Raw genomic sequence first — 12,433 nt, 5'->3', positions numbered from 1 at the left:
TCACTACCACACTACAGACGGTTAACCTTTCTCTACCACACTACAGACGGTTAACCTTTCTCTACCACACTACAGACGGTTAACCTTTCACGACCACACTACAGACAGGTTAACCGTGCCATGTGCGCTTGCTGGGGAAGTGACACCGTTTTTGGGGGACCACTTTTCTCTCCTATAGCGCCAACTTCAACTGGCGGTGGGGGGGAGCTTGGACACCTTTAACAGAAGGTTAACCCTTTACTATCACACAACCGACGGTCGCCGTCGGTTGTGTGATAGTAAAGGGTTAACCTTCTGTCGTGTGGCAGTGAAAGGGTTAATCGGCTGTTGTGTGGCAGTGAAAGGGTTAACCTTCTGTGAATTGTCGCAGTGAAAGGGTTAACCGGTTTCAGATCCGAGGTCCGAGGCAGACCGCTACTCCGCGTCGAGCACCAACGGAGGGAGGGACCGCACACGGGTTCCAATCCCACTGTCATGCACACAGGCTCCAATCCCTTAAATAAAGATGGCACTTTTAAACCACGCTCACTCTCCTCCCATAGGTGTCAACAGAACGCTCTCACACACCATGCTCTAAGCTCGACCTGCATCTTCATGATGGTTAATGTCTCTTTTTTGTTTTCTTCTCTTTTTTAAAATTTTATACAAAAACCCCCACGGACCCATCCGCCAGTCGCCCAGTGGGCGGGTCCTACGTGTTGTAAACCCCACGGACCCATCCGCCAATCGCCCAGTGGGCGGGTCTTACGTGTTGTAAACCCCACGGACCCATCCGCCAGTCGCCCAGTCCTACGTGTTGTAAACCCCACGGACCCATCCGCCAGTCGCCCAGTGGGCGGGTCCTACGTGTTGTACTCGTCATCATCGCTAGGCTCCGACTTGATGTCCTCCGGGTCCAGTAGAGGGGGCTGCTGGGCCGTAGTCCTGGTACAGACGTACCACTCCTTAATGTTCGACACCTGAGGTAGCGGCGGGTTGACCGAGCGGTGCGCCCTCGGCGGGCCCTTGGCCCCGCCGCCCCCCTGCTGCGCCAGCCGGCTCCGCACCAGGCCGGGGAGGGAGAGGTCGAGGGGCATCGCCACGGGCGACGAGCTGCGCAGGAGGGGGGGCTTGCGGTCCGCGTCCTCCGAGGGGGACAGGTCGTTGTGGCCCGACGACGACAACAGGGGGAAGCGGACGCCGGAGGTGGGAGACAGGCGGTTCATCTTCAGGTCCAGCGGCTCCAGCAGCGCCTGGTGGTGGGGCGGGTGGAGGAGGTGGTGGTGGTGGTGTCGGTGGAGGATGGACTCGTACAGGTCGCGGGGCTCGGAGGTAGGCGAGGACTTGACGTGGACCTTCATGTGTTTGCGCAGCGAGCTGGGGTGCGTGTAGGACTTGGTGCAGCCCAGCGCCTTGCAGTCGTAGGGCTTGGAGGCCGTGTGCACCTAAGATTAAGAGTAAGATTTGTTTATTAAGGACAATGCAAATTAATGAACATCATTTACACGAGTGTATGCATAACATCACAGCATGATATAGGGATGTAAATATGCCGGGAATAGCACAGGGCTAATTTCCACCCGTAGTCCTAACATAAAACAAACGCAAAACGGACCTTACAACGTTCATTCATAAAAACTGACATCACTGACATGACCACACTAGCATGACATTCAGTCAGTACAACATCACTAACATCCATAATGAGCAGGGATGCGTTCTTCATGGGACGGGGGTTGCACTCCGTGCACCCAAAGATTTGAGCAGAAGCGCGTGCACGGATTTGCACGCACGTGCGCTGCACTCGCCAACTTGCTATAAGTACCCACCTGGGCTACTTTGCATATCAATAGCGCCTGTCGTCAGGTGTGTTAAATACGTTCTCAGATACATTCACACCTAACTTGTGAATGAAATGTGTTACATTCCATTCGTAGAGGCAATTAGGCACCGTCTTTAGTCTGTGCTTAAGCGAGGGAACATTTATGCGCGTGCATGTGGCGTCATTAGCGTGCGTGCAATCAGAGTTGATATGAGGAACGCACCTCTGCTACTGAGTGCATATTTGGCTGTCTAACAGTTGGCCCCTAAAGGTGGACAAGGTGGTACAATCCCTTAAGGGGACCGGAAGGCTGTTCCATGTTCCACTTCCCTTTATCGATACATTTTTTTTGCTAAAGGATGGTCTTTCTAAAATGGACCTCACAATCCCCTCTGGTGTTTGACCTAGTGGCTAATCCAGTGTTCCTTTTCTCGTGGATAAACTCCTTGAGAGGGGGAGGGGCTAATCTGTGCAGGCATTTATATACAAAACAGGAACTTTTATAACGTCTGAGGTTTTCAATGCTTACCTGCGAGTGCTTCTTACGGTCGCTGCTGTTGGCGAAGCGCCGCTCGCAGAACTCACACTGGAAGGGCTTCTCCCCTGGAAGGCAAGAGACACACTTTAAGATAAGATATTCCTTTCTTGATCCCCTTGGGGAAATGCAGGCATCATAGCAGCATAGACCACCGCAACACTTCCGGGATTCTGAAATCATGGGAGAGAGAGCGGGGGAAGAAAATGAATGAATGTGGATGAGAGCCTTGACCAAGTGGTCGTAGCTACGGCTGTGGGGGCGCTGGAGACATGATCCAATATACCTTTTTTTACGTCTGAGTCTCCTGAACACGGAGACCAATCCCAAGTCGATCAGCACTTTCTCGTTAACTTTGCTGCACCTACTCCAGAACTCCGCATGCGCAGATTGCCCACGGAGTCTCTCTGGATTGTCCAGGGATCTAGGTTTATCAATCTGCGCATGCAGAGTTTGGGGAGTAGGTGCGGCAAAGTGACTATAGCTCGGCCGAGAAAGTGCTGATCGACTTGGGATTGGTCTCTCCGTGTTCAGGAGACTCAGGCGTATAAAGGTCTATTGGATCATGTCTCCAGCACCCCCACAGCCGTAGCTACGACCACTTAATGTCAAGGCTCTCATCCACATTCATTCATTTTCTCCCCCCGCTCTCTCTCCCATGAGCTCAATGTAATGCGGAAGTGCAGTGGTCTAGTGGTACAGATATGGGAATAATAATAGTAGAAAGACATAAATACAGGCAATAAAAACTATAGTACAGTAGAAAAGTAAAAATAGGCAGTGTAAACAATATAATTAACTCTGAATATATGCATATGAGCAAGTAGGCAGCGTGATCAAAGGTGCAGATGAGGATCTGTAGGCTATGCCCTATCAGTTATATTATACGTTACAATAAATATGGTTACAATAAACCTTAGAATCTAAATATATACTATGAGTAAGTAAAGTATAAATTATACACAGGTGCCGTATACACAAGGTACCCTAACCAACGTGATATACGTCATATGTTATAGCCTGTGCAGTTTGTACACAGAAAGACTTGCTGTGTGTGTGTGTGTGTGTGTGTGTGTGTGTGTGTGTGTGTGTGTGTGTGTGTGTAGGTGTTTCCCCTGGAAGACAAGACGCTTGAAGAGAAATATTGAAAGAGTTTACAGTCACTGGCGGCCATATTCAAACTCATGTACTGTCAAACAACAAGTTAAGAAAATAACTTGTTGTGATTGTTGTATAGTATAGTTAGTAACAGCAAGTATAGCAGCATACTGCACATTTACCATGTCTATTCTAGTTATCTTTTTATTATTATTACTATTACTATTGTTTTATTGCACAATCGAAGCGGGCATGGCCAACCGCATTTCACCGTATGTATGTGATGAATAAAACTCGTGAATCTTGAAAACAAAATGAGTGTGTCCAAAACGGTTTAGACCTTTTGGATGTGTGCGAGATTATGTGCAAAATAAATCTGCATTGTTTATTATATTAAAGTGCCCCTTTAATATAGCAGCGCTGGCCTGTTTACAGTTCCGTCATTACATTGTTACTAGCGTCAGCATAATGTTGATGCTATGTCCTGATTGCACTTGACCTATACAAATCACATGGTAACTCATGTAACTGAGCTGTGTGTTTATTATGGGATAAAAGGTTGACCCCTTTGAGTGTCATGTGACCACATTATGACCTGAAGCGAAGCCTTTTCACATTTATAGTTTTATGTAGTTTTTTTCCCCCGTTTTTTTTTCAATAATAATAATAATAGCTTGGATTTATATAGGGCCTTTTATGAAACCAAATGATACTTTACAAAGCAATGGAAATAAAAATAAAACATGATCAGAAAAATTGTAGTATGATGGACAGGAGGCTAGAAGCCACAGGTCTGTCAATACTAGGTCTGTTTTCAGGACTGTTGTGAAGTCAAGCGATCCACGTCTCGCTCACAACCACCGACATCATCGACGAGTAAAGCGCAAACAAAACAACCGTAACACGACATTGTTAAAAAATACAAGTAAAGTTCAAGTTTCAAGAGCCCCTTCGTGGTTCTCAACATCAAAGACTCTCTGACTCGTTTTTTGGTGGGTACATCTGTGTTTACTTTAGGATTAAGGATTGGGTCTTTAAATGGTTATTATGCCAATGAGGTGAGGCTGTTCCAGCAGGCAAACGCTTGACGATGACTATGAAACACAGGCCCTGGGTGAAATGAGATGAAGGAAATGAAAAAGACTTGTGTTCAGTCGCCTCAACGTCACTCCTGAGAAGCTTTCAATGCTTCAATGATGGACAGATTATGTTACCACGTCCAAAATCAAATGCTTTAAAGAGGACGGTTGTTTATCGTGCCATCAATCATTGGAATAACTGCCCACTGAACATAAGTCAATTGAATAGCAACGTGTCTTTCAAATACCACCTGAGAATGCACTACTTAAATATGTGAGCAAAATATTCTGATGTTTATAATGATGTCTACAATGTTTTACTGTTTTTAGATTATCATTGTTAATTAAGTGAATTGTAATTGTCATATGTATCTCATGTATTGTTATGTTTTGTGTTTTTAGTTGTCTTTCTGTGTGGACCCCAGGAAGACTAGCTCGCCACTTAGGTGGCAGCTAATGGGAATCCTTTTAAACAATAAACAACAACAATGCTGTTTTGTTCCAAAATAAGTTTCCAAATGTCACGTTTCTATCAGTCACATCCCCGTCCTTTAACAGTATAGTGACATGTTTCCTGTCTCTGCGGCCTTGCAGCAGCATCAACACAGTAGGAAGGAAGCTAGTATATTATAATGTATTATAAAGTTTTATTTTATTTGTCACATACAAGGTCCATGTAACATGATAGTGAAGTGTGTGGTACATTATAGTGAAATGCTTGAAAAGCTGCATTTTAGCTGCAAGTTTAATTTTAATTGTCAGACTATGACATTGTTATTGTGTCAATAACACTTTATGTTGCTTTCATACGTGTTACCCCACACTTCCACACAGTAACTAAAATATGGTAGGATGAGTGAATAATAATAATAATAATAATAATAATAATAATAATAATAATAATAATAATAATAATAATAGTTTGGATTTATATAGGGCCACATACAAGGTACATGTACATGATAGTGAAATGTGTGGTACATTATAGTGACATGCTTGAAAAGCTGCATTTTAGCTGCATGTTTAATTTTAATTGTCAGACTATGACATTGTTATTGTGTCAATAACAGCTATAATTGTGTCGCCTTTGTCATTTTTTGTCTCGTCATTATTTGAACATATATAGGCCTGACTTTTCTTCAAACTGGTATCTAATAATCCATGCCCCAGGAGTCATTATTCCCCCACATCATCCCCTACAGCTGCTTGCTTCACCTCACATGACTCTGCGAGCAGCATGCAGAGACGTGCTTGTCTAGAGGAGAAGGAAGGAAGGAAGGAAGGGAGGATGGGATGTGAATCGGTATGGAACGGGGCCCATGTAAACATGGAGGGGATTCCTGCCAGAGAGAGAGCCTTCGACTCTTTTGAAGATGGGTCTCTCTCTCTCTCTCTTGTCCCATCTCGTTATACACACACTAAAAGTGAAATTAATGTTCTAATATGACATTTCAGATACCCAGACACACACACACACACAGCCTCTTACCCGTGTGCGTGCGTGTGTGGATCTTGAGGTTCTCGGAGCGGGCGAACATCTTCCCGCAGTCGGGGAAGGCGCAGGAGAACGGCTTCTCCCCGGTGTGCACCCTGATGTGGTTGATCAGCTTGTATTTGGCTTTGAACGCCTTGCCCCCGCGCAGACAGCCGTCCCACATGCAGACGTGATGCAGGCTAATCAGGCTGCTGCTCAGGCTCTGGCCCGGGGACTCCGGTCCGGCCGCGACGTGCTCGGTGGTGACGTGGTCCACCAGGGCGCGCATGGAGCTGAAACTTTGCTCGCAGACGCGATCGGACGCGAGGATCTTTTGTTGTCTCGTCCGGTCGATCCCGGTGTCGGTCCATCGGCACAGCAGCTCGGTCTTGATGACGCCACCGGGGGGGCCCTTGGAGTAGTCCAGCAGGCCGTCCAGTGTCAGCCCTCCCGCTCCGCCGCCGCCTCCCCCGGGGACGCTGGACGCGGTGGACACGGTGATGTTGTTGGAGGCCCCGCCAGAGTTGTTGTTCCCGAGCGGAGAGACGAGGCCATTGTGCCTGATGGCTCCAGCAGCCGCCCCCCGCTGCATGGTGCTAACCCTCCTCCGCGGGCTTCCCCCCCCCCGCTCCTCTGCGCGTAAAGCCTCGCTTCCCCCGGTGCGATCGGTACAAATCCAAACCGGGAAAACGTTTTAGTATAGTTGTTGTTGTTGCGCCCTCCCTCCTCCCTGCCCGTGTGATCGGTGTGTGTGGTTAGGGCGCATGCGGCGCTGCTCTCGTCGCCCCCCGCTGTTCGGTGTTCAGACCCTGCCGGGAGTCAGAGCCTCCGTGCGGGTTCTTCACTCAGTGAATGGAGGGGAGTTCAGTCAGAGCGGACCGCGTCCCAACACCGTGGCGCCATGCGTCCTCTCCTAGCTCCTCGACTCCTCGTTGTGCACCCTCCCCTCCTTTCCTCACTCTCTGGTCACAAACCATGCACACATCGGTGGGGTTATCAACATATAGGGTTATATGATGAATGAACACTTTATGAACAGATTGCAGAATGGGTACAATATACAGTACAGCTCAATACACACAATTGTTCAGGCAATGCAGACCAGAGAAAGACTTTCGTCTTGTTTACATCAGGGTCCCCCATTTTCAACTCATCATAACATTTATGACATACATGACATACAGATAGACAGTACTGCCACATCTATACATTTATGACATACCAGATCTACAAATATGCAGTACGTGATACAAAAAGAGTCTAAAAAAGAGAGTATATACATTTGACGTGACATACACAACATATGACATTTATACATGACATACAGGTATATACTGTTACATTTGTGACATATACGATATGCAAATACAGTACTGTTACCCATAGATCCTAACAAAGATTATATACAATACATATGATGGGGAGGAGACTGTACATTAGGATAACCCCACACATCGGTGGGGTTACCAACATAGGGTTATCATGAGGTTAACACAGTGTCTCTTTCTCTCTCTCCCCCGCATTAACACACGCGTTGAGAGATTATAACGAGGAAAACATGATACGACAGAGATAGGGAATTCCAAAGCCAATAGAAAAACGTGTGAACGGTCTGGGACTTTTATTAATAAAGCCTCAAATTTGCTTTTTTTCACCCTAACTCAGTTCATAATTTATCAAACTCTGCTTGCTGCAGGCTCAAGATTCAAGATTCAAGATTCAAGAGTTTTAATTGTCACGGCATACAGGTATACAATGAAATGCGGCTGGTCTTGCCCGCGACGATGTGCAATACAGTGGTACAACATATAATAGAATCCAATAAAATACAGTGGTACAACATATTAATAGAATCCAATAAAACAGTGCAATAAACAGGTACATGGTGTGCCATCTCGGTATCTGTACATTAGTATTTACAGAGCATATAGGACATGCTAGTTAGCTTTAGTAGTGCAATACACTGTTCCTGATGTTATACTATTTTAAGTGGCCTTTCCTCTGGCCATAAGTGTGCGTGTGTGCGGCATGAGTGTTAAAGTGGCTGCTAGTGTGTGAGCGTGCTCAGCGTGCGTGTCGTGTATGTACTTGTGTGTGGATAGTTCAGTTTCTGTGTCTCTCGATGTTCATTGTTCAAGGCTCTGATGGCCTGGGGGAAGAAGCTTAGCCTAAGCCTCTCCGTCTTAGTCTCTAGAATTCGCAGGCGTCTGCCTGACCTCAGCAGCTGGAACAGGCTGTTATTGGGGTGGTGGGGGTCTTTCATTATCCTGCAGGCTCTGGATTTGCACCTCTTGTCGTATAGAGCCTGCAGGGGAGGTAGCGCAATACCCGTGGTACGCTCGGCTGAGCGCACCACACTCTGTAGGGCCTTCTTGTCCTGTGCCGTGCTGTTCCCATACCAGGCAGTGATGTTTCCGGTCAAGATGCTCTCTACAGCTCCTGAGTAGAAGGACTGAAGTATCTTCCCCGATACTCTGAACTTCCTTAACTGTCTCAGGTGGTAGAGGCGCTGCTTCGCTTTCTTTACTACTGTGCCTATGTGTGTTGACCATGTCAGGTCCTCTGAGATGTGGACCCCCAGGTACTTGAAGCTGCTCACCCTGTCCACGGTAGCCCCGTTAATCCTCAGTGGTGTGTGTGTCTCCCGCTGTCCTCTCCTATAATCCACGATCAGCTCCTTGGTTTTACCAATGTTCAGGAGCAGGCTGTTGTCCTGGCACCAACGTTCCAGTACCTCAACCTCCTCCCGGTAGGCCTTCTCGTCGTTGTCCGAGATCAGCCCCACCACCACCGTGTCGTCGGCGAACTTCACAATGGAGTTGGAGCTGAACTTGGCCACACAGTCGTGTGTGTAGAGTGAGTACAGCAGGGGGCTTAGAACACAGCCCTGGGGGGACCCGATGCTCAGGGTGATGGTGTTGGAGGTCTGACCCCCCACCCTGACCGCCTGGGGTCTTTCACTCAGAAAGTCCAGTACCCAGGCGCTCAGGGCGGAGCTCAGGCCTAGCTCGATCAGCTTGTCCACCAGTCTGGTGGGGACTATGGTGTTGAACGCTGAGCTGTAGTCAATGAACAACAGTCTCACATAGCCCCCCTTCTGACGGTCAAGGTGGGAGAGAGTGCTGTGCAGTACCTGGGAGACAGCGTCATCAGTGGACCTGTATCAGTGGACCTGAGGCTGTTGATATTAGTCAGATTATCTGAAGAAATATATGTGTCTCTGGGTGTTGTATTGTCTTTACTAGTGTAATTATTATTTAGGTGATTAAAAAACTCATTATTATAAGTGTTGCACACATACTGGTGGCACGGCCCCCTGCACTTCCAAGGACCCCCACTGTGCTGGAAACGGTAGTGTAAGTGGAGTTTAGCTTCAATAAAGAAAAGCAGCCTATATGTAGGTCAGCAAACCGCAGGGTGCCCGTGTCATGCCCGACCCCCCCGGGACCCCCCCCCCCCATCATATTAATCCATAAACAACTAGAAAAGCCAGAGCCCAAAGGCATACAACTCTGTTATTATCTGTTATTGTCTGTTCGCAAAATCCACTTTTTCCAGAGGAGTAGCTGTTTGGAGATCAATCTTGTTGCTATAGTGTTATAGCTACGGTGGTCGGTTTTTTTCGGACTGGGATGATAGATAGGCCTGTTAGATCATTATTTATTTGGTCAGTAACGTGATTCAGTTGCATTATGGGTTTGGTTGAAATTAAATTGGCATGGGATTACAGTAAAATCGCAGTTTTTGGTCATTTTGCAGCGACTCAAACGGCAACCAGAGATTAACAGCAGCGGTTCGTGACTAAAAACCATGCATCTACATTCATTGCACATGAAACACTTTAACATTCACTGCACCTTTTAACACCACACCATATTATATATGTATTACTAAAATATTAGAATAGCACTAGAATACCACATTTTTTACATTTAAAAAAGTTTGCATTTTGTACATTTATACAATAATTATATTGTATAATTTGCAGTGTTTATTCTTGTGTATGAAGCACAATCTCATGGGAGGCTCATATACTGAAACAAGCATTTCACTGTATATAATGTACACATATCTACCTTAAATGTGACAAATAAAACAAAACTCGAAACTTCATTTCCAGTACATAATGTCTTCAGTATACGTCGGTGCTATTTCATGCAGTTTCATTTGAGACGTTAGTTAGTTAATCCACATTTTGTTGTTTTTGCTACAATTAGGCCCCATGGCGTGGCCCTATATCTAAACATGAAAGGCGTGTGTTTCTTTTGAACGTGTAGCTGTTTCCTCTCCTCACCTGTCTGGGACAAGGTTTATGTGTCCAGAGAGGCTCTTTCCTTCCAGCCTGGAGGGGCTTGTTTTCTTCCTCCAGAGGCCGCGACGCGCCTTTGAACTTGGTCCGCTCCACGCGGCGCCACCAGTGGGGTGGAGAGAGACCCCTGAGACCCCCAGGACTGGAGCCCTATAGGAACCGTGGAGTACTCTGCTCTACATCATTTAGGTCCCCCTTCCCTTTTATGTCTGAACCCCTTATCAAACGATTTAACAACAACAAAAACGACAAGCTATAAATAATTATTCTTTAGCTTTAGCTTTGGATTTTCCATGCCCGTTTTTACCTGTTCCTAATAGCCAACAACGACATGAATGAATGAATGAATGAATGAATGAATGAATGAATGAATGAATGAATGAATGAATGAATGACAACTTTATTTAACAGATTGCAGAATGGGTACAGTATACCTCCATACACACAAAGGGGATGCAGACCAGAGAAAGACTTTTGTCTTGTTTACATCAAGGTCCCCCCTTTTCTATTCATAGTGACATTTATGACATTACTCTGACGTGATTAGATACAAATGTATTGTCGTTATTATACAGAACAGTACAACGTTTGGCATCCAACCAGAGTGCAAATGTAGCAGTAAAGTGCAACAGCAATATACAATGTATACAGGTGGTTAAACTGGGTACAAGTTAGTGCTACTGACTGAGTAGTGTGTTACGTTGTACATTATTACGATGTAATTATTGCAGATAAACCCTTGTTTTCACCCACAGGCACAACAGTGTTATTATTATATATGAAGTTCCACTTGCTCTGCGTAATGGGAACAGGAATTGACCTGTCTCAAACCCTGCCCCTTTTCTTGATCCTCCAATCACAACTGTCGCTTACCTCGGACAAACCAAGTTTGTCCGAGGTAAGCGACAGTTGTGATTGGAGGATCAAGAAAAGGGGCAGGGTTTGAGACAGGTCTATTCCGAGGCACCGTTGTTGTTATTAAATTATGAGGTGCATTGATTTTCTGTTTGACTTTGTAATGGACCTGTCTCAAACCCTGCCCCTTTTCTTGATCCTCCAATCACAACTGTCGCTTACCTCGGACAAACTTGGTTTGTCCGAGGTAAGCGACAGTTGTGATTGGAGGATCAAGAAAAGAGGGCAGGGTTTGAGACAGGTCCATTGCATTTGATTAGGGACCACATAATAACAAATCAGGACAAATGGAGAGGAACGAAATGCGTCTTGTGTGTTTCCCCAAAATCCTGAACATCTTAAAAAAGCCAACATATATATACGTGAGATTTGGTTGTTATTACATGAGGAAAGGTCAGTGGTGGTAGTAGTAGGCCGGGCGGGACCAACTTTTTTTTTCTTAACCCTTTCACTGCCACACTACAGAAGGTTATTGACCCTTTACTATCACACTACCGACGGTTACTGTGGCAGTGAAAGGGTTCACCTGCTGTTGTGTGGCAGTGAAAGGGTTGACCTTCTGTGTATTGTCACAGTGACAGGGTTAACCTGCTGTTGTGTGGCAGTGAAAGGGTTGACCTTCTGTGTATTGTCGCAGTGAAAGGTTTAACCGTCGGTAGTGTGATAGTAAAGGGTTAACCTTCTGTAGTGTGGCAGTGAAAGGGTTGACCTTCTGTGAATCGTTGCAGTGAAAGGGTTAACTGCTTGGTAGTGTGGCAGTGGAGGGGTTAAAAGGCTCCTAGAGGCCTATAACTGGTGCGTCACGTTCCCTCATCAGTGTCCCCCGAAATCACCATGATCGGGGGCGGAGCGAGGTGCCCAAAAAAAAGCTCACACCATTGGCTGACTTGCAAAAACTATATGGGGGGACGGGACGGGGGACGTAGCCAATCAGACGGGAGTTTGTGGAACCCCGGGGGTTGTAAAAAGGAGGAGGAGGAGAGGTCGCATCGTCAGTCACCCCTCCAGCCTGTACAGGAGAAGAACACACTATATGAATTACCTGCGGGACAAGCTTAATGAGACTTATCCGTTATTGATAGCCTTTGCTTTGGTTTTTTTAGCCTCCTCCTTTTTGTTGTGACTGGGTACGTATTGAGTGAATCTATTTCACTTGAGAGACACTCCAACAACATTTAAAAAGGTTCCAGTATCTGAACCTCCTCTAGTCCTCGTGTGCGGG

At 46.2% G+C, this 12,433-nt stretch overlaps 1 protein-coding gene across 1 annotated transcript; it reads right to left on the bottom strand.

Annotated features, from left to right (window-relative positions):
• Positions 1 to 325: 325 nt before the first annotated feature.
• On the bottom strand, positions 326 to 6,579 carry LOC311234572 (uncharacterized protein; the record flags this gene model as incomplete). The annotated part of the gene is made up of 3 exons (XM_084321820.1): positions 326 to 1,424; positions 2,331 to 2,404; positions 6,003 to 6,579. The coding sequence occupies 3 exons, from the start codon at positions 6,577 to 6,579 to the stop codon at positions 843 to 845; spliced, it is 1,233 nt and encodes a 410-aa protein (XP_084177946.1). The 3' UTR covers positions 326 to 842.
• Positions 6,580 to 12,433: the final 5,854 nt, after the last annotated feature.

This window comes from Notolepis coatsorum, assembly GCF_963971535.1.
Source record: "Notolepis coatsorum genome assembly, chromosome: 9".
Lineage (NCBI taxonomy): Eukaryota > Metazoa > Chordata > Actinopteri > Aulopiformes > Paralepididae > Notolepis > Notolepis coatsorum.
This window is presented reverse-complemented; position numbering and strand designations above follow the sequence as displayed.